General features: G+C 45.2%; 1 protein-coding gene across 19 annotated transcripts in view; it reads right to left on the bottom strand.

The window, feature by feature from the left end:
- LOC146870056 (retinoblastoma-binding protein 5) overlaps positions 1 to 27,128 on the bottom strand; it is a 529,113-nt gene that overhangs the window by 415,836 nt on the left and 86,149 nt on the right. For 8 of the 19 annotated variants that reach the window (XR_014968878.1, XR_014968866.1, XR_014968858.1 and 5 more), the window contains exons 1-2: positions 25,687 to 25,808; positions 23,018 to 23,043 (exon numbers count right to left, since the gene is read on the bottom strand). Coding sequence is in view for 12 of the 19 variants with exons in the window: in XM_085626455.1 (XP_085482581.1) it covers positions 23,018 to 23,043; positions 25,687 to 25,705 (45 nt within the window). In the remaining 7 variants the exon portion in view is untranslated. Of the gene's footprint in view, positions 1 to 14,192; positions 14,314 to 23,017; positions 23,044 to 25,686; positions 25,810 to 27,128 lie in introns of those variants that run through there. The other 11 variants (XM_085627556.1, XM_085627588.1, XM_085627519.1 and 8 more) reach the window with 6 other exon arrangements.

Below are 27,128 nucleotides of genomic sequence, written 5' to 3'. Positions count from 1 at the left end.
GACGGGATATGCACTTGATACATCATAAATTAGAGCACACTAAAGAATATTGATAACATTGTAATAGAATTACACGAAGGGAACAATACGCACGGTGAAGAGATAATGACTTGAAAACTGTTGTAAAGAAAAGCGCCTTCTACATGTCTGTTCGTTTTTGTGTCTTGTAGAAATCCTACTGGAAGACCAGAAAAACAGGTGAGCACACTAGGCCTCATAGTTGCATGCATTACGTGCACATTTTTAATGCAGGGATATTTTAGAGTAGAGATTCCAGCCCTGAAGAAGGCCCCAGACTCGATAGAGCTCTAGGTGCGGGCCGAAACATGTTGGCATTTTGATGTGGGCAGAATCGAACAAATAACGTCCAATAAACCCCTGTCTTCTAGATCACGTTTTTATTCAGTACCCCAGGTACCCTATGAATAAACATATGGTTTGGGTATACCTGTAGGTATTTTTAACTTTACTCATCTGGTTCCCTGCATGGCCAGTAAATATTTATATAAGAACTCCCACAACATCTTTTGGTTGAGTCCGCCCAGGTAGTACCATCTTACCTGGGTGTGGAAAGACGCCTATGATGAAGCATGTCACGATAAGTGAGTGAGGCGTCTTATCCAATATCTTTGGATATTCCTTCACCCTGCGATCGGTGGAGGTCAGTATTCAATCTAATCTATACCCCCTAGTACTTCTACTATTTTTTCCCTCTTTTTCCTTTATGTTGTCTGAATACCCACAGGAGATATACAGACACCAGCAGTTGCCTTTTTAGGTCTCGCCTAGCTATTGCGATAGCAATCGCTATGCGAGACTTTAGTAAAGGGGCATTTCAAAGTGCTCCCAAAAGTGGATTGCATGGCGAGCACGCGCACAATCACGTGCATCGTGCCGCCATGCAATCCACTTTTGGGGAAGCGCTTCAGCCCACTGGCATCATACTTCAAAGGGTCCGCTCCCCTGCCTGGAATGCGCTCCCCCGCCCCCGCCAAGCGCGCACTCCACGCTCCGCCGGGCTTGTCTTGTTTTCAAGTGGTCCCTGCCTCCGCGCTGCCCTGCTTTTCAATTACGAGCTTGAAACAGGCTCAGCATGGTGGCTCAGAGTTTCATTATATATTGTTGGAGGGCCCGCGCCTTTTATTTGATCCCCACGGCGCCCTCATCACGGCCGCCACGCTTCATGTTTTAGCATGGCGGCCAAATGCGTAACTTCATTTTGCAGGCGGCACAGAACAAAACATTTATTTAATGCCTTTTTATATAGCGCGGACTTTACCCGAAGGTGTCAGAGCGCTTCACAATAGGACATGATCAGCTGTGGGCTGTAACGTATGTTTTCATCTTATTTCGTGTTTGTATTTACTTTGTCTCTGACTTGCATGTATTTAAGTAACCCGCATCAACGTAATTGACTCCAAGACAGCTACACCCGTGCTTATGCACAGCGATTCCCCCCTCAGGAGGCGGGGTTATGATGCCTCTCAAATGGTGAACAATGGCATCGGATTCAAGAACATCGCAGTGGCTGGTGACGTAAAGTAGATGCTTGTCCAGCCCCTCCTTTGCAATGTGAGATTTGTTTTGCTCATCAAGCGCCGCACTAACTAGTGCTACGTGCTCAAGGAAGTGAAGTGCTTTCCTCAAAAGGGCAATTTGCTCCAGAATGCAGCAGACTCACTTAAGTATTGGGGCCCATCAGACATGTCACTGTGTCTATTTGTCCTTCTTCTATGTCAGTTGTCGGCACCGCTCTTATGTTGACCCACTCAAAAGCCAGTGGTTGCTGCCCGCTAAGGCTGTTCACAATGAAAAAAATTGTAAGGCAGCAGACCGGCCAATCGTACGGCGAAGTAATGAGCAGTGCCAAATCAGAGGGGGCGCGAGCCATTCCAAAGAGCCACTGGTGAGTGCCATGGAGTTGGGGGTTGCTTTGTCGTTCTGTATTTACGTCATGCACTAAGAGCCTTCTCAGATCACGGCAGGGCACACCTTGGCCTTTCATCTAAGTCAAGAAGGTACCTGCCAGCCATGAAGATTCATGCACTGCGGGGTTATGTGGACTCTTTACCGTCACTTTTCAAACAGTAAGTGCTAGTATTCCTTCTCAGAGCACATCAAGGAGTGTCACTGGGAGAGAAAAAAGTTGTACTTGCATTTCAAATTCAGTGCTCCTCTATTTTTGTCACATGGTGGACCAGGGACGCGTTCTCTTTTAACACAGTTGGCGTAAAATAACCATTGTCTGATTTGATCCAAAGGACGTTCCCACAGTGTGAGGCCTTCATTGACAACGCACGTTGATTGACGTGCTACTATGTGTGTGTTTTCAGGAAATGTAGCGAGCGTGCTTGCATCTATGTGTATGCATTTCACAGCAAAAGTAATCAGCAGGTCGACTGTTGTGTTTGTATTTAAGTGGAGCAGATCTGTGGACTATGTAGATTAGTAAGAGGTAGTTCACACATACGCCCCGGGAACATACATAGGGGCAGATTTACAAGCCCCATGCGCCACTTTAAGTGGCACAAGGGGCTTGTAAATCTGCCCCATAGTGTCTTGAGATTTACCCACTGTGTTGTGTGTGTGTGCGCACGCGTGTGTGTGTTCGTGTGTGTGTGTGTCTATCAAGTGTTGAGTATTATTGTACCTTCCAGAGTGGCTCCCCCAGTTGACATGTATTTTAGGGAATGGCATTTTGTGCTTTTGCATACTCCTGCACGGTCTCTATGTGCATGGCTGAAAGCATGAAAGCAGTGCCCCTATAGGAGCGTTGCTTTGTGAGGCACGCACTCTTGGTTGATTTCACACCAGGCATGTGTTCTTCAATTACAAAATTCTGTGTGGGTGTGACGCTTATGAGATGAACACTGTGGTTAAATAGATCGCTCTCTCGATGTGTTCCTTAAAATAGAGTAAAGGTCTAGTTTTGGGGTCCTTTGATAATGTGTCCCTAAAGGCTTTGATACTTGAGAACACTTCCTTCCTTGGACTCTGTTCCAGGTCACTCCCTACTAATGGCTGTTTCAGAGTTTTGCTTTTTTCAAACCATGTCTCAGCTTTTAAAACGGCAGCTTCTTGGTTTGTCTCCTGCTGGGTTTGTAGTGAGGAAGTGAAGGTCCTTACAGTACATGATCCATTACAAAAGCTTTAAGAATAATAAACCTCTACAACACATACCATCCTTTTCTTTCCGTATATTCTAATTACACAATCAATACCTCTTTATCGGTCTACAAACTTCTCTCCCCTCCTTTCTTTGTCAGACACACTTTCTCTACTACTCTCTCTAGTGTTCATTTGCCAGTTCACCAATTCACACACAAACTATCTGACCCTCTCAAAATTACTTTCAAAATATTCTGTACAGCTTTCAGCACTATCTAATCTGTATACCACATAATTCCAAAACACAAATACACTAAGCACCACACAATGCGGGCAAACAACTAGCAATTACAATAAAAGCAAAATAATACCTCTATCATCTATACCTAACACGCCCACTAACCCATACATCTCCCAATTCCACTACCTACTAAACACATGCTACCTTCCTATCAATACTAAAACGAAGTTCAGATCCTTCTCTCGCCTCCACCGCCCCCTAATTAACACTTGCACTACTCGCTCGCTCTTCCACACACTAATTCATTCACTTCATGTCTTTCAGCACAGTTTCATAAACAAAAGAAATTCTAAAATTGTGCACCTCTAACACGCACTTCCATCCTCTGCTTACAGTGTCTTCTACCTACATAAACACCACCTTTATAAGTCTTAAACATTCTCTACCCTTCTTTCACTTTTTCACACACACTTTTTCTACTACTCTCTCCAGTGTTCACTCACCTCTTCACACACAAACTACCTGTCCCTCTCCATATTACTTCAATATATTCTATATGCCTTTCACCAAAATATATTCACCATACCACATAATTCCAAAACACACATACACTAAACTTCACACAATTCCACCCCACACAGTTCTATAACTAACAATTCCAATACAAAACACATAACCTGGCTTTTTACTTCTTAGTTTCAGGTTCTATTAGGTTTCCTCTTCTTTATTTTCTTTTTGTTTATTTCCGTTGTTGTGTTCCATGATTAGTATGCATTCTAAAGCGTCGGGACACTCCTTGGAGTAGCTGTACGCTATACAAAAACCTGCATAACATAACATAACATAACATAACATAATACCATGCAAACAACATACATCCACTCCACTGCAAACAACGTACATCCACTCCACTGTAAACAACATACATCCACTCCACTGCAAACAAATAGACATACGTAAAAAACATTATCATTTGCAATACCAATAGCTCTAACTTTCACAAATGCTAGACCGATTGCATTGCAAATGCTTGTTGTGATGGAATTGTATCTGGGAGATTGCAACTGACTTGCTTCTCTCACTCTCTTGAGAATAAAAGGCCTTTGATATACTACCTTGGCTTCCCCTAGACCTGGGCGATACCACCCCTGCCCTGAGGCCCATTTGGCACTAAGACGGGTAGGAAATTAGCTCTGTAAGTAGGTGTGTTGCAGCACAAGGCCAGTCATAATCTTAAGGTGTGCTGCTTGATGTGCTCCAAAAAAGAAGGATTCCAACAATTTGTTTTTGGTGAAATTAGGGACTCTCATGCAGGGTTATGCCCACACCCCACAGAAGTGGTCATATAGGGGATGTTGTGACCCCAAGGGTAAGTAGCCCATTGGATACTGCCCTTGACTCCCCTTAACGCCCATAAATTCAGTACATTGGTGGCTGCCTGACACCACGAACTCAGGTTCGCCTGGCTAAAGAAGAAGTAGAGAAAAGAAGAGCCGAAGGACGCAAGAACTGTAGACTAGCTGAGGACTTGGTGCCAAACCCTGCCTGCTTGATCCTGTCCCGACAATTGCTAAGACCTGACTCGTCCTGCTGCTGTGCATCCTCCCAAAGCCTCAGAGAGCTGACAGGACTTCGCCAACCAGTCAGCATCTCCTTTGAAGTGCAGGTTTGTGGCACCGACCGTAACGTCTGGTTCACCGTTCTAGTGACCACTGGGTACACCGACGCAGCAGCAGCTGCCACCCAGGTTGAGGTCACTGTGCTTCAGAAAATCAGATCAGTCTCCACAACAAGTTTGGAGACGCCGGGCCCCCAGAAGCCGTCCTGCATCAATTCCTAGGGTACCAGGGCCCTTGCAGCCGCCAAGGCTGGTTCGGTGTCCAGCCCGGACACCAACACTGCCAAGACAGACCTACCGACATGGGATGTCAGCATCAGAGAGGCCATCATGGAGAGAGGCCCTGCTATCCTGTTTTGACAACCTCTCTAGGTCGACCTAAACAGTGAGTATCCAACGCAGGCGACCCGCCGGATGAAACACCTCTGCACCCGAGCCCCACAGCCGACAGTGCACCCTTGTCCAAGAAACCCTCTATACCCGAGGCCTCGTCCGGGTTCTAACGAACTTGTCCCCAAGTACCCCCTTACAGCATTCTTCTTGTTACAGGTGTCTCAACAGACTTCAGCGGTCGAGGTTACCCTTGCGACCAGCCCCTCTGCTCCCTGACACACTGGTGGTTCTAAGGACCTTGGCCCCTACTTACCTTAAGTCCAGAAGAAAAACCTTGTAACTCGATTGCAAGTACCCCTATGCAGAGTATGTTTCTCCGACAGGGTAACATTACCGCCACATTCGAGGCTCATGACTCAAATTTGACAGCTGTATTTTCTGTGTTTCTAAAAATCGCTAGCTAAGTACTAACCTAAACCCGTAGATCTTAGTGTCTAAATTAATATAAAAAACTATCTTATTTTTTAAACTGGTGTCGGATTTCCTTATTGAATGTGTGTCTCATTAATTGACTCTGTGTGTGCAACAAATGCCTAACACTCCCCTCTGATAAGCCTTAGGCTTCTCAACCACTCTACCACAAAAAGAGCATCTTGGAATTGTTAAAGCAAGCCCCTGTACACTAATGAGGTATACCTGGACTCTGTGCAGTGCAACTCATTTTGATACACTATATAGCAGGCATGGCTGCTCCCGAGAATTAGCAGTGGGGCGGGAGGGGTGTAGAGGGGAAGAAGGGGAGGTTCAAAAAAACTAAAAAACACTTGCCGGCCTAAAAAACACTTGCCGGCCGGCCACCACCACCTCTCCTGCGTCTTCTTCCTGGCTTCTTCTCTGCATAGGAAGCAGGAGGAACTCGGCTCCCAGCATCCAGATAGCTAATTACAACGCTGCAATGCAGCGTTGTGATTGGTCTGAGCGCCATGGTTCGGCGCACAGCCAGGGAATGGGAGGGTGGGCATGTTCTTCATGCAGGCGGTAATGCAGCCTGCATGGAGAACATGTAAAGTGCACATGGATGTTTGGCCGGCCCCAGAGGGCCAGTGAAACATTCATGCGCACTTACATAGTGCCCACCACTCCTCCCCCAGCAGAGCAGATCAGCCCCGCTTGCTGAGACACTGGGACAGGAAAAATAAAATGATAATAACGTAGTTATTATTTTATTTTTTTATTTTTTTCCACTGCAAAAAGCAGCGGAGGAGCTGCCACTGCTATATAGCGAGCCAGCTTCCTATAAGCCTCACATTATTTAAAATGAACATGGCCCCCATACCTTCAAACATACTGTCCTACGACACTGAGGTCGCCCCATATGCTGATTACACGCAGTTTATCTTTCCATCGGATGGAATGCTTGAATTACTAAACAAGCTTTCCAAAATTGCCTAGTTAAAGTAGTTGACTGGATGACGCACAGTTGCCTTAAGTGCAACCCTGACAAAACTGAAATTCTTCTTTTTGAATGTGTACAAGAAGATAGAGCAAACATCTGCTGGCCCCCTAAACTGTGGTCTCTCCAAACCACACGCCAGTTGCAAAACTTCTTGTGGTAAAATCTGACAGTGATTTATCTTTTCTCCCCCAAATCATGTAGCTGCCACTTGTTTACCTTAGTTAAGGTCTCTTAGGAAGATACTCTATTTGCTTCCCATTGAATCACGTGCAAAATACTGATGGACAGAATGCAGAACAATTTCATACATTCACCCCAGTACAGAGTTCTGGGCCTAAATCCATCGTTATTTTGCTCACCATGCCATTCCAGTTTGAAACCAGCCATATGCAAATCAATCTTGACCCTCTGCCCAATGGGAACAGTGTCTGAAAAGTTTCAGGGCTCCGTCCATCATCTCCTTGAGTTTGCTTTGTTTGCCCTGAGTGTGCAGGGTATGCCCAGACGTGGGTCCCTTGCTCACTTTTCCACTGTATTCAAGCTATCCTGGCTGATGAAGGGTGGTACCCAGAAATCGGTCCCAGGATGCTTGTTTCCGGTTCAGGGAAGACCTGGCTTGGCAGTTCAGGCTGGACTGTTCCAATGAGGCACAGCACAAGACTGATTTGCACATAGCTGGGTCTGAACAGAGGTGGCACAGTGAGTTAAAGAATGATGATGGATTCATCCCAGATCTGTGACTGGGGGTGGGTGTCTGAAATGTTTCAGCACTCCGTCCATCATCTCCTTGTGTTTGCTTTCTTTTCCCATTGAATCACGTCATAACTGTCCATGCCTTGTTCACTTCCAGGATCAACTATGCTAACTTGCTCTACTTGGGCATGCCAAACGATCTCATCGAGGGCTTACTGATAGTTCAGAATGACCTTAGGCTACAGCGCAGGCATTGTTTTTGCCAGCATCTCAAACAGTTACACTGGCTGCCAGTTAAGAAGCGCATTCTGTTTAATTCACTGCTACTAGCTTAGAGCCCTTCAGAAAACGGGCCCTAAATAACGGAGCGATAAGCTCATGCAATATATTCCTTATAGGCCATTAAGATTTCCAGAAGCCCATTTCCCAAGTATTTCTAGGATTAGGAAAGACAGGAGAGGTGGTTGTGAGAAGTTGGTCTGGATATGCTGTCCACTAATTAAAGTGGACACCTTGCACCAGTCCAAACGACCCTTATGATGTATGAGGTCAAAGATAACCTTTAGAAAGCTATCCTAGTGGTACCTGTGGAGAGAAGCCTTCACTTAATCTTGAAGGAATGTAAAGCAGCTTGTTTTACCAGAATATCACCTCTTATATTGACCAAATGAAAGGGGAAACACAGTAGTTATATAAAAATATGTATTTATTAATACAACACTCTAGTATCCTCTACACGAGGATATAACACAAAGCACACAATACAAGATCAATAGAACAGTTGTAAGTAGCACAATACACAGTGGGCTCCAGGGGAGACCAAACCATATACTATAATAGTGATAAAACAATCACGACTTGAGTCAAGACAAGGTCTAGAGCACGTAGAATTGCCGGGACCCCAAGGAACCACCTGAGGTGAGTAGATAGGTACCCCACGAAGGATGGGTGCAGTGTGCCTACACGACACGGGATCCGTACAATTCTATGGGGACGTCGCGGTAGCAATTTTAAGGATTAAGGACCCTTCTAGGAGGACTTTGAGCAAACCCTTTGGAACTTATGAGGTTGGAGAGACACCCCACCCGTGGATACTGTACCCGAGTTCCCTATCCCAGAGGAGCCGGGTGCATAGGTCTGGAGTGGTGTCGGAAACCGCTGTCGTTCTCAATTGAGGGCTGTGAAGAAGTACTGCTGCCGTGAAGGTGAAAAGGGTCCGGAGGAATCCAAGCCTTGATTCTGGAAGGAAGGAACCTGAAAGCAGAGGGGATAGAGTCTGGGTCACTTCAGAGTGACCAGGGGCTCGGTAGACGAATGTCCACCGATGGGTGCTTCAGGTGCGAATAAGGGATGCTTGACTCTGCAGCCACAAGGACCAGGAGACGTCGAGGATGACCAGGTGACAGATGCGAGCTGTCCCACGAAGGATGTCGAGTGCTGAGGCGTCAGTGTCTGGCTGGAGCACCAACAAGCTTTGGCAAAAGCAACCCACGCAAGAAGGTCAAGCAGGTAACGGTGTGGACCAGCAAGGTCCAGGGGACTCGCCAAGCAATGGGGAGTCAGGGTACATCTGGAGCAACTAGGAAAGTCCAACAGAATTCAAGATGACCCTCAGGAGGACCGATAGGCCGAAGGACCAGGAGTCGCGAGGGGACCTCGAGCAAGATTGCAAAGTACCAGCCCATGTAGCACTCGGTGGGAGGAGGCTGGAGTTCTTTGGTGCAAATACTGCTCAGGGTTAGGACTATACGGAGTCTAATGCACAAGCACGGGAATCGTCAACAAGCATATGCACTTGCAAATGGACGCCGTGCACAGGGGTTCGGGTTAGGCAGTCCCCCAAGGGATACTGGCCGAGAGGGCAGATCGACCTCAGGGACTTCAGAAACCCACCTCCTGTGTTGCTGAAATCTTCAGAGTCCACAGGAGCTCGGGAGCAGCAGACAGGTCAGTTGCGTTGAGGTGCCTGTGAATGCAGGGGAGTGACTCCTTCACTCCAAGGGAGATTCTTCAGTTGTCCTTAGTGCACCACGGAGCCTGTATGGAGCAAGGGCACAGACAAAGCTTTGGACGGAGAGGGAGACGAAGTCGGGCCCAGTCTAAGTCCAGACGGTCGAAGGTCAGTGGTTTCTTCTTTTAGAATCTTGTCCACATAAAATCTAAAGTCTTACAGCCAGGTAAGCCCTTTTGTACCCACTGGAAGGGGTTGGGCAGATTTGGGGGACACTCCTAGGGGAGGGTCAGGAAAGAGGGGTGGTTACACTCATGTCCTTTGTCCAGTTTCGCGCCAGAGCAGGAGCCAATGGCTCCCAGAACTGGTTTGAGCTGGACCATGCACAGGGACTCCAAATGTGTCCCCAGTGCAGACTTTCATAGTGCACCCACCCAGCCCCAATACACTAAATCCTGTCTGGGAGGTTGACACACCTCCCTGTGACAGGATGCCTATTTTGCTGCCTTCCTCTGCTCGAGCTTGGCTCGGCAGCAGGAGGGCCGAAATTTGTCTCTGGTCGGCAGCATCTATTTTGTGTTGTCCGGGTCGAGAAGGCTGTAAATACCTAAACGGTGGAGCCCTATTACCCCAAACGCATCTGGGCACATATAAACTTGTAAATACAACGAGCAATGCGTTGGAATCAATACTACAATAACTATTAAATGGATAGGAAAATATTAATTAATCCTCCCACTGAAACAAATTCTCGAAGTTATTCAATATAAATGAATATAACCAACACAAATTGCAGTTCTCCAAAAATTATTTTTATATATATTTGGATAAATATCAAAAGTTTTGTTTCATTGACATACACAATATATACAAAAATTATATAGACACAAACGGTACAAAATTTCTTATATACAACAAAATATATACCTCACTATGTACGAATACTATAGCGGGTGAGGAATATCCTATATACGTTTTAATCCCTTTTTACCCTACTCATTAATACAGATGCTAAACCTGTGTATTATAAGCATTCTGTTTTTTAGAGATCGCCCTTTATGATCAAAGCAAGTACATCATAGGACAAAACTTCATAGGTCCTTTTCTAATTATTAGTACTCTCTCAGTTATTTATGTTTTGATTTGTATAGGGCTTCTCCAATTCAAAAGGACAACGCGTTTCAGCCCGACATATCTTGGGCCTCATCAGGACTGGGGTAAAGTCAGGACACCTTTCAAATGGTCCTTAGTGTTTCTGGTCAAATGTATCGAATGGCAGTCGATTTTGCAGTATTTGCCACTTTTTCGCTCATGCGTGTTTTTGAGCGTTAGTCCCTACACCTCTGCGAGGGAAATACTTTCTTTTAAATCTTCACAATTCTTTGACGGGGGAGTCTGATTACTCTCACAGTAGAGACACGTGACCGGGACTGGGCGGCTTTCTACTTCTTTATATTTCTTGAAACAAAGAAGGTTAATCCCGCACGGCGTACGGAAACCCTAGGTTCTCCCGATTCTGTCTCTCACACTAGACCCATGTGACCCTAAAAAAACAGAATGCTTATAATACACCGGTTTAGCATCTGTATTAAGGAGTAGGGTAATAAGGGATTAACAAGCATTGGCATAGCCAATAGGTCTCGCCTTTGGGATCTTATAAGTATTCAGTAATGCAGCACAATATCCTTGGTGCAACAACATTAACTGTTGCATGGCTAAACACTTATAAGGTCCCAAAGGCGAGACCTATTGGCTATGCCAATGCTTGTTTGTCTCTTGATAGCAAGCATTATCTCCTTAAGTTAAAAGGGCTATAGATGCTTGTACTCATGGTCTGAACTGTGGTGTCCAGAGTTTTGTGGTCCTCTACCTTTTCCTGTCACTGAGGCAAAAAATTTAGGGGTGATTTTTGACACTTTCCTTTGATATTCAGACCAAGAGGTCTGTGAGCTTCTGTTTCTTCATCATCAAAACTTTAAAAAAGTTATTGCCTCTTATTCCAGCCAAGCTCATAGTTGCAGTGGTGATTGTGCCTGTTACATTGCGTCTTGAAAATTCCAATGCTCTGTACTTAAATATTAATAAAGCCACCCTAAATAGACTTCAGAATATTCAGAATGCAGCTGCTCGACTAGTCCTAGGCATTTCAAAACGTCTGTCGGTGAGAAAGGGCATTTGGTCCCTTCATTGGTTGCCAGTCAGGGAGCGTGTGACCTTCAAAGGCCTCAGTGTAGTTCCCACTGCCCTCCATCGCCAGGGCCCGTTGCACCTGAGAAGGGCCTTCCACTGGCATAGTCCCAATATACAGCTGAGGTTTGCCTCTCTTAGGAAGGTGGAAATACCTAGATTTCGAAAAGCCAAGTGGGGTGGCCTCACGTCTGGTGCCAAGTAGTGCACTCTAGCACTGAGTGCAGGGCAGTGTACATGCAATGGAGGCAACAGAAACTAGTAGGTCCTGACTGGGGGTTCTTCCTCTAGTCCAAACACAAATGAAGGACCCACCTGGGCCGTGATGGTCATATGACCGAAATGTATGTACTGCCTATTCTTTCTATGTGCTTTGGTATCTGTTGATATGACCCCTGAAATACAGTTGCAGTTCCTCAGGCACCACGCAGTCACATGTATTTGTTCTTGTTGCACAGAGATCACGGAATGCCAAAAGTCAGCTTCTGCACACACCACAGGGGCCACAGTGTCCAAGGCCTCACATAAGACCTGCAGTGACTGTCCTTCCCTGTGTTGCATCAGGTTGCACGTTCTGCTCTTCCCACCTCATCTCCTCAAATTTCTTCTCTTGTGGTCTACTTAGTACAAGAGCATTGCCATTACCTCCTCAGCTTGTCGGCTCATGGCAGGCCCGAGCCTGCGCCTCCGGGCACGCTGCAGAATGTCCAGGTTCCTGGTCTTGGGTCTTCCACAGTGGAATTGTCAGTCAGCGAGCTCAATCATGGAGCACCTAAGAGTGGAGAGGTGTGGCTCACTAGTTAGAGGCGGCAGACCTGTAAGCAGAGAATCGGCCAGGGACCAGGGTTCAATTCCCGACGCGGCAGGGTCGTGGACCAGGGTCAAAACGGACTCGATAATTCTCGCCTCGGTACCTACTCTAACCAGGAACACACTCGGCAACTCTGGGCATTAAGCTTGCCTCATCTCTACAACGGCCCCCCACAGACGCCGGGGATGCCTGGTTTCACCTTGGAGATTCCCAGAAAGGGACCATCTCACAGGGATAGCCAGGACGGGTTCCCCAGCGGTCTACAGCGCCGGGACGCCCTGTTGCTGGGGCAGCTGTGCGCTTTACAAGTCTACAACATTTACATTTACATTCATCTACTGATGCGGGACCCCGGATTCTCTTCGAGAAATCTCAGCACATCAGTTGATAGTTTCAGCTCCGTACTTATGCCAAGTTGGCTAGAAATGTGTGAATTCCAGAAGGTCAGCGCTGAGAATGATTTGTGGCATTTCCTGAATTTTGCATATTCTTCCCAACTGGTCCAGCCACAATGTGTCAGAATGGTGGTACGGAGTTAGGAAACTCACGGAAGAGATTCCCAGAATAAAGGCACAAAAAAGGAGAGGTTTTGGTTCATGAAATCAAAGTGATCCCGGGCTGCCACAGTCACACTCTGGTACACTCGCTCCCTGCATGTCCTACTGCACAGGGAGAAACCCCACACAAGAGTGTCTCCCCATGTCTGGCCTAGATGGCTTAAAGGACCAAATTACAATGAACTCTCAGGGAAACTTACAGACAAGTTGGGTAGGAAGGCTTGTCCTGCCCATAAAGTCTGCTACCAGCACTACCAGTCTCAGAAAAGTGGGACGCTCCACCACAGAGCCAAGCCCCGAGTCTCATTCTGAGTGCCACAGGGCACCAGCAGTGCACACGTGTGATTGTTGTGTGTGTTGAGTCATTTAAAAAAAAACTCAGAAACTCGCTATGTGGCACGCAGGATAGCGGTGCTGTACACGTCCTTCCGAATTAATTACTTTTTGGGGTGATTTATTAAAATCAATTTAAAAAATGAAATCGGTATTATAATTTTACTTTGAAAAAACTTTCATCGGCGTGATTACGTCCTCCAGAGCAACGCAGGGAAACATTTGAGCGCAAAATTCCAAAAACAACCATGCGGCACTACGATGCTGAGGCAAATTACACACAATACTCGTTCAGTCGAGGTTCGTTTGCTATAATAATAAAGAGAGTGAAACCCCACTATTGGACCTGTGGCATTGTGTCGCCTTAATTTATCTCAGTCATTAATTACCGGTAACTAATCCTTGACGTGGCCCTGAAAAACAATTGTTTAATTCAAAACATTTCAATGGAAAGTTCCAGCTAATCCAGTTAAAAATCAAAACTTTAAAAAAACAACTGGTTTGTGTCTGGTGTTATAGTAGTTCAAGTTTACTATGAGATCGATTTTGCCTTTTGAGCTTTACAAACACCGTTAAACGTTGAGCTCGGCAAGCAGTCATATCGAAACCGTAAGCTAAGCATTATGGAAGTTTCGGTTTCATTTAAGAGTCGCTTTTGTTTCCTGCAACGCGGATTTCTGGATCCAGCTTCAAAGACGGGCACTCGAAAGTACTTTCGTGGTAAGTTGCATGGGGGAAAACAGGTCAAATCCAGAGGGACCAGGGTTACTATTGATCTAGAGTTGTAAAGTTCTTCACTAGAACGCGGCAGCGTGGGGAACGCGCGAGGGGCGGGTGGGGGGAGTGAGTGCAACAGCGTGGATTAATTAGCAAAGCACCGTCAGTTTCAGACAGGAGCTCTTACCTTAAATCGCACCATCGGGAATATTTTAAAGGGAGACCGAGAACCACGTGCATAGCTAAACTGTGATTTTCTAAAGTATAGATTTGCCGCACGCGCGACGAGTCCTTCTGCAGTAGAGAGGGGCGGAGTGAGCATGGTGAACGCGCTATTTATAACAAAATGGTGTCGGACTGACAGTCCGTAAGAACACGCACATGCTGTCTGCTTTGGACAGATGGCGAGAGCAGCCATCTTTGTCCATGCAGACGCGTGCATGTGCCCACGGGGAGAATTGATTCCAAGTCCTCTCCATGGCGAGTGCAACGCATGCACGGCTTTCGCCAGACGAGACCTAAAAAGTATATAGGATATTCCTCACCCGCTATAGTATTCGTACATAGTGAGGAATATATTTTGTTGTATATAAGAATTTTTGTAGTTTGTGTCTATATAATTTTTGTATATATTGTGGATGTCACTGAAACAACACTTTTGATATAATTTATCCAAATATATATAAAAAATCATTTTTGGAGAACTGCAATTTGTGTTGGGCATTCATTTATATTAAATAACTTCGAGAATTTGTTTCAGTGGGAAGATTAATTAATATTTAACAATCCATTTAATAGTTATTGTAGTATTGATTCCACAGCATTGCTCATTGTATTTACTGGGTCGAGAAGTCTGGCACCGGATAGACCAGTGACCCCCCCCCCGAAGCTTGCTTCTAAAGGGTGGAATCATACCTCCCACACCGGTTACCGGTGTGAAGGTATGATTCCAAGGTGTTTGATACCAAACACGATATGTTTCTATGCAGCCATTTTTGAGATAGCATTTACCGCAAGGTTATAATGCACCTCTACCTATATGTCTGGCTGAGTCACAGACAACCAGGAAGAATGGTCTCCGAAGGCTGCAGAGAGGCTCTGCTCATGCAGGGGCGCACTCTCACTGAAAACCCAGCACCCTGCCTTCAGGATTTATAAGGCCTGCTATAGGGGTGACTTATAAGTTTTAAGTGTAGTGACTTATAGATATAGTGAACCTATTTCTATAGTAAGTGGTGCAAGCACCAGCTTACACAGGTTGCAGTAGCAGACCTGTAGTTCCATTTAGCATGGCCTCTCATGGGTGGCATAATACCTGCTTCAGCCCATGGGAGGCCTCCGGGGTACCTATGCCCTGGGTACATGGGCACCATATACTAGGGACTGATAAGGGTACCCCGGTATCCAATCTGGAGTGTACCTAAGTACATGCATGACAATTTAAGGGAGAAAGCAGATTGACTGGGATAACAGTGCAACATCAAGCAAAAAGTGGGGGTAACCATAAGAAGCAGATCCTACTTTCCTACAGTGGCTGCTCTTTTTTCTATCTGGCTGCTAAGGCCTGGAATAATAAGCTACCAATTTTTTTTTTTTTTTTTTTTTTTTTTTTTACAGAGTTTTGTATAGCGCGAACTTGACCCGAATCGGGTTATCAGAGCACTTTACATAGCACCAGTTGCATTACATGAGGACACATTCATTTTTGTTAGGCGCGGGGAGTGATTTGCCCAGAAACACAGGATATTCAGCGTCATTGCCGAGACTCAAACCCAGTTCCCCAGATTCGAGGTCGACGCCCAGCGGTTAGGCCAACTCCTCTCCCCAACCAATGGGCTTGGATCTTATTGCGAATGAGAACCATTTCAGAAAGAAGTTAAATATCCGGCTGTTTAACTGACACTAGTTTGTGCTACATCTTTTAAATGTCTACCTTGCACTTAGCGCCGGAATGCCTAGTAGCAGCTGTGCACTCTAGAAATGTGTTTATTCATTCTGTCCTCTACATTGCGCTCTCCTTCTCTCTCCTCTTCCGTTTCTCTACCTTCTCCACTTTTTTGCGCACCATTTCTCTTTCTTATCTCCGTTTCTCTCACCATCTTTTTCTTCTCTTGACATCGCTATCATTCCTGTATCTTACAATCTTGCTATCTTTTTTCCTTACATATTTCCATCCCTCTTGCTTATTTACCTTTTTCCTTCTCACCCTTTTAGTCACCCCTCTCCCTTTCTCTCCCTCTCTCTTTTCTCACCTCCCTTTGTCTCGCAAACTTTGAATGTCACTGGCTTTCACTTTTTGCACGGTCGTCTCTCGTTCAAACTCCTCTCTCACCACCTTTTTGACACTCTCTCCTCTCTCAGACTTGCTCATCATGACTTTCCATCTATCTTTCATATCCGTCTTTCCCCGATTTCTCCTGCCTCACACCCTCTGCACTTATGAACTTTTCTCTCATCGTTATCTTCTCACTTTTTTCTCTATCCATATTTCTATTCCATTCTCTCTATTCATCCTGTAATCTTCCTCAACCTTTTCTCCTCTCCATCTCTTGCGAACAGGCTAAAAGCGGGTCTTGTAGAAAGCCAGACCTGTCGGCTTTGTCAGTGCAAGTTTTATTTCACCAACCAAAAACTTAACTGGCACTACGCCTGAACACCAAAAGAGGACTCCCAAAATAGAAGTCAATGGGTGACATTATAAAGGATCTAATTAAAACTGCACAATGGAGGGAAATAATAAAGAGGACGCATTGGGGGGGGGGGGGGCAGCTATACTGTACTATAAAGACTGTAGAAAAGCCGATGCTATAGTATGGTATGTTCATATAAAGCGTATGTCAAGTGAGTGGTGTAATGCAATATGTTATGACTGCCATAAAAATATATTTGTTTTTTTAACAGCATATTGGAGCATGTATCCAAGTACATGGATTCTTTACTACATTTTGTCAAATTAAATATAAACAGAGAAATAGATTACACTACCCTCACTCCTCCAGAGGGCAATCCTACCAGCATAGCAAAAGGGTTGGTCCTTTTTCCTTATTTTTTAGCACAAACATTACTTTTTGATAAACAAATGCAAGGATCACGTTTTGGAAAATGGAAACTGAAGACAGTGTTATAAATAAATGAATTCAAAGTCTCAGCAAACACATTTTCTTTAAACCCAGTGTTGTTCAAAAGTGCATTCTGCATTGTAAGTAGCCACTCCATGGCCTTAGTTTCTCAGGCAAAAAAATATCTCCTCAAGCACACGCAATGTAAGGGAGAGCTACTGAAGCTTAAGCGGGTTTGATCGCTTTACTTGACCCAAGTGGCTAGAATTTTTTTTGCATGTCTCTGTGACCTTGCAGAACTTCTTGGAATCCTTGAGAGCTAATTGTTAGTGATCTGACTCTGACCTCGTCTTTATGCATCTATTTTTCAAGTGCTGAGAAGGAATTAAATCACTTGATGAATGATTCAGCTTGCAATGCAGTCTTCGCAGGTGTGGACGTGTACATTTTTAGTAATCTATACATTTACTTATTTGACTTGTGTTGCTAATCATTTTTTTAAGCATGACTGCCACCCCCCCCCCCCCCCACCCCCCCCCACCCTGCCACATGCCTCTGGATGGTGGGCCGAAACCAGTAACATATCTGCAAAGAGGTCTCCAGTGAAGTGTGACACACACAGTCAGTACTTGCGTATTAGCGACTACCACTTCACATGCAAAACCTTGGGAGCACACTTATAATGGGGAAATAGCAAATGTACAAGTCTTAGAAGACAGAGTACTGATGAAGTCTGGATTGCCCCAAAATGTCACAGACGACATGTCGAGACTTGGCAGCACTGTAATCACCTGTTAGGAACATCACTGAAACACAAGCAATCTTGGAGCAGTCTCTATCACATGTTCAAATTACCAGGAGTGAGCTATATATTAACGGCGATATGCCTGGCTCCTCGTGAATAGGTCAATCGGCTGTCACAACAAATTGGACTCTGAGATGATAGTAGAGCTCGTTCACATTCAGTCACATGTCAATGACCATGTTAGTTGTAGAGCACACAGTCAGTCACATCCCAAACAACGTCATACACCTGCCCATCAACACACCATCATTGCTGCATTTCATCAGCAAGTGATGAAAATTAATAAAACATTTTAAAAAAAACAGCAGAGCACACGTCTGCCGTGGGGGCGGGGAGGTGTCCCTTGATTCTATTAAAAGATTACAAATTGTTATTTTTATAATCTCAATCTTACTGATTTTTATCAACCTCAGAAGGATAAAAGGCTGAGCGTAAGATTACAATCCTGTGACCATGGAATCAAATGCGGATCCCCGCAGAAAAATGCATTAGTCCAAGGAGCCACAAGCACAATAATTTTGACAAATTAAAATAAGTGTACCTTAAATAATATTTACCCGCAGCTTTAAAAAATGGTTGAATAGAAACCTTTGTGTCTAGCAACCTTTTAATTTACTTGACCTGTATGTCTAGTGGCAATGTGTTCCCTTTTCAAGTCCTACGGCTGGGATCAAACTTTGCCACAAAATCTCCTATCATAGTGATGGGCACTGCACTGCTATTTACTCAACTCTTACAGGTTAGAGGCGGGACTTCCTGTGATATGTCAGCTAAGCGCTGCGTTTTATTTCCCTCCACTTGGGAGTAAATAGATTGAAAAGTCAAGAGCAAGCTATTTCAATGTAAACCCACACTGACCACCTGTTTGGGAGACACTTTTACCAGGGAAGTTCCATTTGCATAACAGCTGTATATATGTTACACAAGCCACAATAAAGAGATTTGAAAAGGTTTTTTGATAAACAGAATGCAAAGTAAAGAGACTGCGTACGAAAAGCAGTCACTTTGTGTTTTCAGATAATTGTTCCCTCATTCACTTGGAGCCACTGTATAGGCATTATTACAGTGGTCTCTTAAAGCATCAAAATGAAGACGGATGTTAATAGTAGCATTCTACAAACTCAAAGAATTCAAAATCTTTAAACAACACATGAAGGAACACCGTTGTACTCCCTCTCCGACACATACGGTTGGCACTAGCATGTCAGATATTTAGGCCTAAAACGCGGGAATATTTTTCAAAAGATTATTCTGAGTCCCATGTCAGTTCTGCAGCTCTTGTGTTAATTGTGCAGCAAATACATCTATGAAATATGGTTTATCTATAAGAGGGAACTACATGTCAATGAAGAGACATTGGACAATCAAGGAAAGTGCTGAAACGATTGTAGATCACGGCATTGACTGCCGTTTTAATATTTAAATGATTCACTCTATCAAAATGTCAAAATGATGGTCGATTAAATAAATATGTATTGTAACTGCCGATTAAAAAAAATTAATTGTTATCCTATAATCATTTGGGGACCCATATGCTTTCACCCATTTCCCCCTTTACTTTACCTTGTGCACATAACTGTAATGTTATTCTGTACGTATATTTTATGTCACACGTAAAACCTTTCTCCAACATAATGGATGCTCGACTTAATCTGGATTAGTGACATCTCGTACAGTTATATTGTATCTGTAGGAGAGTAGGATCTGCACTTATGTTGCCCCTACTTTTTTTCTGATGTTAACACTGGTTTCTGGCTATAGTCTGGCTGGGTCCCTGCTAATCAGGGCCCCAGCCTCTCTGTTCTCTCTAAACAACTTGGAGTGCATATTAGATGCACTAGTGATGGGATACTGTGGTACCTTATGAGCCTCTAGTACATGGTACCTTAGGTACCAAGGGCATAGGTACTTCACAGGCCTACCAGGGGCTGAAGCATGTATTATGCCACCCCTGGGAAGTAGACTAAATCTGACACCACAGGCCTGCTACTGCAGCCTGGGTGAGGTAGTGTTAGCACTCCTCACTGAGATATAGGTTCCCTATATCTCACCTTATACACACATATAAACCTATCAGTCACCCCTAAGGCAGGCCCTAACAATCCTGAGGGCAGGGTGCTTGGTTTCCATGTGAGAGGGTGCCTCTGCCTGAGCAGGGCCCCTCTGCAGCTCTCAGTCCATTCTCTGTGGCTGTGTGTGGTTGCGGTTAAACCATATACTCTTAAGTGCATTATAACCTAGCGGTAAATGCTAACTTTGGGATGGCTGCATCAAAACATGTCGTGTTTGGTGTCAAACGCTTTGGAATCATACCCCCACACCAGTAACTGGTGTGGGAGTAGGATCCCATCCTTATAGAGGGATAGACATGTACCCACTGTGGAAACATGGTAGAATCCTGAAGAGCCCTGGCATCACAAAATGGATGCCACCAGCACAGACACTGGTCTGCCCTCCTGCTGCTGACCGAAACTCGCAGTGGAGGAGGCCCAACAATAGGCATCCAGTCACAGGGAGGTGTAACCACCTTCCAGACAGGATTTAGTGTACTGGGGCTGGGTGGGTTCACTCCTAGAGTGCTTTGAAGTCCTGCACTGGGGGAGCAGTAGGCTCCTCTGTGCATATGCCAGCTCAAACCGGTTCAGGGGCTACTAGCCCCTGCTCTGGCACGAAAATGGACAAAGGCAAGTGGGTGTAGCCACCCACTCCCCTGACCCTCCCATAGGTGGGGTCATAGAGCTAGTCCCTCCCTTCCTTCTAGTATAAGTTAAGGAACCCTTGCCATTGTAAACTAGATATCCCCGGACGACGCTCTGAAGAAGAATCCTGGACCTTCGACGTTCCACTACCTTTGGAAGACTGAAGAATCTCCCTTGCAGTCAAGGAGTGACTCCCCTGCTTGGCAGGCACCAAAACTTGAAACAACGGCCGCAAACTTTCCCGCTCCCGCCAGAGTCCGAAGTCCCTGCAGCCCCGGAAGTGGATTTCCTGACTTCTCCAAGGCCATCGCGAGTCCCCAGCGAAGCTGAGGCAAGTGGACCCCACGAGTGACGAGGAACAGCAATGCCCGGGTACCGTGCACTACTGTCGAGTGCAACCCCTTCACGACGTTCTACGAACTTGTGCATTGGACCACGTGTGGTCCAAGCCTCCGTGAGGATTTCCTCCAAAGATCAGAGGCCTACCTCGTCCCGAGTGACCGTGGGCTCCTGGTGAGTGAATCCTCCCGAGGCGTCTTCGCGATCCCTTGCCGGTTGGCTTGTGGGTCCCCAGAAGACTTTTCTACAGAACCAAAGGGCTCCCCTGGTTGCTCCAGGCCTGCCCTGACTTACCCTCGCTGGGTGAGTCCCTCAGACCTTGCTGGCCTGCACCGCTGACTTTCTTCACTTTCCACGAGACTTGCTGTTGCCAAGGTTTGTTGGCTCCAATCCGGTTGCCGACACCTCAGTAAGCTGCAGACTTCGTGGGACACGCCAAATCCAGCTCCTGGTCTGGACCTCATGGCTGAAGTGTCAAGACACCCGTGATCAGCTGAAATCACCCGACTACTGTGGGCATCCAGCTTCCTTGCCCCGGGTCACTGCCAAGTGACTTTGAACACGGTCCCTTCTGTTTTCAGGTCTTCTTTCTTCTGAATCCAGCCTTGGATTCCACAGGACACTTCTCCTGTCTTCACAAGCAGCAAGTCTTCTTTGGCTCCCATTGAAAACGACGCCGCGACACGACACCAAAAGACACCTATGCACCCGGCTTCCCTGGGTGAGGTAACTCCAGCACTACGGTGCTCCTGTGGGTGTTGGCTCTAGAACTACTTACCCTGTAAGTGACTTGCTTGTAGACTCTCCCGAAGTATCCTAAAACTTTAAAATTCCAACCGCGACTTGCTCCATTGAAGTCTATTGGGATCCGCGGCTGTGTTCTCACACTACATGCGTCTCCCGTGGGTCCTTTACTTACCTGCCTTAGGTGGATTAGTGAGGCCCCAGCACTTCTAAAGGCCCTAGGCCTTGTCCCCTCGCAAGTCGATCTTCCTAAGTCTCTTTTTTAGTATATGGTCTGGTACGCCCCTAGGGCCCCAGCCATATTTGTGCTTAACTTGTTGTGAAATGTTGATTTGTGCATATGTCCTTGACTTCTAATCTCATAAAGAGATTAGTGGAGTGTGTCTAGTAATAAATACATATATATATATATATATATATATATATATATATATATATATATACACACACCTGTGTTGTGTCCTTTCATTTAGTGATTCAAGAGATTATAAGGTAAAACAAGCTGCTTAACATTCCTCTAAAGACTTAGCCTGAAGGCTGCTCTCCACAGCTACCACTAGGATAGCTTTCTTAAAAAGGTTGTCTTAAACCTATCTACCATAAGAGTCGAATTGTACTGGTGCAAGGTGGCCACTTTATCTAGTTACCTGCATATACCAGGCCAATTTCTCACAGTATCAAATTGATTAATTGGTTCACTTAAAATATACCTGAAAAGCACCAACTCTGACTTTGATATTTAACATACTCGAGTAGTCTAGGCTTAATGAGTTGCCTGCGTACCACGGAAGGACACCTGATGGCCTAAGGGCTGATGGTAACTTGACAGCAGAGGAAGAGCTGGAAAAGGGATCACTTAAGCAAGCCTGCTTCTTCACCTGAAAAAGGGTCCCATGAAATTACATTTTTATTGTATCTAACTATCAAAAAATGCACTTCATCTAGCAGCACCATTGTAAATATTCTTTGTTTTTAAATGAAAACGTTTTAACAAGAGTATGAATTCTTGTGACAGTTCAAAAACCCCACACTCAATCATTTGGCAGGATGGAGCACCACTGGACTGTGGAAGGGAGCTTGATTTCATATAATGAGGCCCTGTGCTCCATGTCTGCCCTGCTCATTTGCATGACAAACAGGACTGCAGCGGCTATATACAAATTCACCAACTAACATTCAAAATCAATCCCAGGAATTATGTAAAGATACGATTATCATTTTAAGGGCTGAATCGTAGTGACATGAAGTTGCTACCAAATAAAAAAGCATGTATAACGTTTTATGAAGAATTAAAAAACAAGGCCTCAAATGACTCCTCTCGAAGGAAAGCAGCCTAAATGAGTTATGCAAGTCAGATTTAACTTACTTCTGGGTAGTTCTGACCAAACGACTCTGAAACAAAATAAAAAAAGATAAACATTAAGTGCTTCATGGAAATAACCTGTTCATAGACTCTACTCATCTGTAAAATAACTTCTGGAGTATTCTGTTCTCTACAATTTTTCATACTGGACCCACCAACATCTCTACATTAATCCACAGTTCCCATTGGCATACAACTGGAACTTGCAACTGTCCCCCAGTTTCCTGTGTATCTTCATTGTGACTCTGCAACGTCTGTCCTAATGCTATAAACTACATTATGATGGCATGAAGAACGCTGTCTTAGACAAAACATACATCAACACAGCATTCATTTCTTGACCGTTTTTTCATTCTTTACATCGGCGAGCCTAACACACAATTGACCATCCAGGCAATACTTCTTAGTCCTAGCAATACAGAAGGCATGCTGTGGGTCCAACCAGTGCAACCTTAGAGAGATATGGGTGGAATAGAGATCTCAAGGAGCACGAAGGGCTGTCCCATATGGAAAGCGACTCCTCTTTCAGAAGAAAGGATGCACAACTTGCCAGTGGAAAAAAAAGGGCGTATACGAAAACTGAACTGAGCAGGCTTGCAGTGCTCTAATGCGACCAGCATCCATTAAGAGACTCGAAGGGGCAACACATCAGGAAGGTTAAGACCTGAATAAAGTCCTACCAGGGCCGGCTCTAGAGCGGTGCGACCGGTGCCACCGGACGGGGTTCTGACTCTTCGAGTGGGCACCCCGTTTGGCAGTATTTTGCAGTGCTGGCCTCTGGCAATTTTCACACAACAATAAAAACGTCAAGATAACTCCGGTGATTAATGTTCTTCCTGGAGAGAGGACTTTTGTCTAGTGGAAGTTGTAACTCTTTATGGTAGCACAGAGGGTTAATATGCATGTTGCAAATAATGTGTACCATGCAGATCACAAAGTGCATATAGTTTAAATAGGTCAGTGCTTTTGTCAGAGAGATCCTTTTGTTACTAGCAGTGTAGATGTTAAAATCCCAACATGGAACAGTGAGCAAATAACGGTCATAAAAGAGCTGCATGCAAACTGCAAGGTATATATTAGAGCATTATGATTTTTTCCTCCGTCTTTCCTTATTCTAATGTTTCAAAAAGGGTTTAATTTGGGGTAAAAAATCCTTATTAAATAAAAACCCCAACCATGGGGTTCTGTTTTAAATTCTGTGTTTGTGCTTCTTCAGACCAAGCACTCAAACTATGCGGTCTACCAGTATGGATGACATGTGACTCACCTTGTAGTCTTCTGGCTTACGTAACAATTCCTATTCACTGATTTACACACATATGGTTGATTGTCTCTGTGTAATGTGTGTGTGATGAAAAGTGCTCTGATACCCTACACTGGTATAGATGGCGCTATATAACTAATTCAATACATCTGAGAGAGAGAGTTTATGGAGACTTGAGTGGGCACTGTTAAAGGGTGGGAGTGAGGGAATCTGTGGGAGGTGCCCATGGGGGGCGCCAACAACATTGTCGCACAGGGCGCCACCAGTGCTAAAGCCGGCCCTGAGTCCTACTCCGCAGAATAAAGGGAGTAGGCAGGTAATGTGTGAAATACTCTTTCAAAAATATATATCACAATTGGTCATTCGAATAATGAGGGCAGATCAAGGAAACTAGGAAAGGCTTAAAGGAATGATGCTACCAGAATAATCTGTGGACGGTCCCGCCTGACTGAACTATGGAGGACATGCTGGTTCTTCAAAACAGCTGTTTTTCCACAATTCACTTTTAGCTACAATGATAAACATGTCATTAGGAAACAGGTGCACTCCCCCACTGCATGCCTAGCAGTTCTACTTAAGTGTAAGAATCGCTGTAAAATGTGCTGGTACACAAGACTGTTAAAACACCAAAAACGATTAAATTAGTATAGTTTCTAAATTATGACGTTGCATTCATGCAGATCTAGCCAGCGATACATAAATGCATCATGTAACATTTGTGCAGGCCTATCAATTGAGCAAAATGGGTGATCTTGAATCAAGGAATCTTTGGGTGCTATTCGTGTTCGTATGGAGTACTTTTTTTGTTGCAGATTTTATATAGCGCGAACTCGAACCGAAGGTATTGGAGCGCTTTACACGAGCACCGGTTACGTTACACATTCAGGCACGGGGCGATGAAGTGATTTGCCCAGAATCACAGGATGTGGACGCGACCCCGAGGCTCGAACCCTGGTTTCCAGCACCAAAGTCGGCAGTCTAGCCAACCACATAGCTACCAGCCTCTGTTATTTATAATTATAGCTTTCTCTTAGCGATGGAATTGTTGTTCTCTGTTAAATTTTCGAGACTGCCCGGAGAAGGGCTGCTTTTTAAAATGGTTAATACTTGTTTTCAATAGTTTCCGTTCATAATTGTTTTTATTTACAATCTGCTATTCTGAGTACAGCGCTAAACCAAAGCTGTTCTATATAGAACGTTAACCACTAATTGGAAAAGCGAAGATGCTGGCTCGCTCATAAACAGCATCTGCTTGTCAAAAGAGATGAATTAGTAGCTACATTTTTACGTTATGAATGAGAGTTAGGTTAGCCCATAACACAGGACTAACAGGCTTGCTTTCATGTTATAAAGTTGACACTACATAGACTGCGTTGAGAGCTCATATGTAATCCCTAAAAACCCTCACCTAGCAGCTCCAGGTTCATATTTCCGCCGTTACTACCGGGCACCGGCCGGCCCCTTTATCCCGCCCTCCACGGTGTCAAGGCGCATGAGCAGAGCAACAGAAAAGGGTCCTGACAAAACATCATTACGGGCAATACCAAGGCCTCCCCAAGAATCAACACAAAAAACGGACATCTACTGAGTAATAATGTTCATAGAAAATGAAGAGAGACTAAGGAATTGAGCTCCTCCCATGGAGCTTCTCGTTTTTTTCGCTTTCAAAATGCGCCCCCAGGGCAGTGCGGGCTGTCATTGACTCAAGTTAACGCTGCTCATATTGGCCATAGCTGCAGCAGGCTCAAGCCTGCGAGACAATACGTGAATGGCTACAAATATACCCCTGTTGTAGTTGCCCTCCTGTGGGCGTAATCAAGCCGAAAGCAGTTAACAATGGCGCCTTTTTTGCATTCAAAATTAACATGTTGGTCTTTTAAGGTTTCTCTGAATGCTTTATAAAGTACACGTTGGCATTTTTACAGCTAGATGTGAGGTTCGGGGCCTCAGTGAACCAACCTGAAACAACAAGCATTTGCAATGCAATAGGTCTCGCAGTTATACGAGTTAAAGCTATTGGCATTGTAAATGACAATGCCAATAGGCATTGTCATTTGCAATGTCAATAGCTCAAACTCGCGTAAATGCGAGACCTAATGCATTGCAAATGCTTGTTTAGGACTTGTGCCCTGCAAATGTATGACTTGGAAGTAGCTTTCAGATGAATATTGAACATTTAGACGTGGGGTCGCTCCTGCAGAGCGTAACGAAAGTTGAGGGGCCCCCCTGCCACGCACACAGGGGCCCCCGCTCCGGATTTGGGCCCGAGTACAGTGCTGAGGGGGCCCCCTGCAGCTGCTCGGCCCCCTGTGTTACGCCCCTGGGATAACCAGCAGGCAGTGCATAAAGGATACACAAAGTGATGAGCAGGCCTGAAATAGCCGCTGCTGTGTCCCCTAACTCCTGCTCTGTGAGTCATCATTGCCACCTTGAGGCTGAGACAACAAAAAGCTCCCTCGCCACAAGTTCTTGAATCCAGGTGTCACACGCGCCACTCTCTGAATCACCTCAGGCCTCAATACCCGCTGACGCATTCATCCTCTCACAACGACTGAGATAAAACACTCACTCGGTCTCACCTAGATTCAAATACGATAGGGAAATGATACACCCTCCTGTGCAGCAGGCGCATTACCCCGCCGAGGTGCGGTGTTCTAAGGAGCTACGCTCCCCCATCGGTATGTGCTCCCCCTACGTCATAGGGGAGCCGACAAATATAGCATTAATCTATCGAGCTGTGCTCCCCATCGGTATGTGCTCCCCCTACGTTTCATGCTTGTTGGTGCCTGGTCATAAGTCTATGCCTCCCCTAAAGCGCTGCAGCTATTTTACCTACCTGACCGAAAACTG

The sequence above is a fragment of the Triturus cristatus genome, chromosome 1_1 (assembly GCF_964204655.1).
Source record: "Triturus cristatus chromosome 1_1, aTriCri1.1, whole genome shotgun sequence".
Taxonomy (NCBI): Eukaryota; Metazoa; Chordata; class Amphibia; order Caudata; family Salamandridae; genus Triturus; species Triturus cristatus.
The sequence above is the reverse complement of the archived record's forward strand: the minus strand, read 5'-3'. Positions and strand labels throughout refer to the sequence as shown.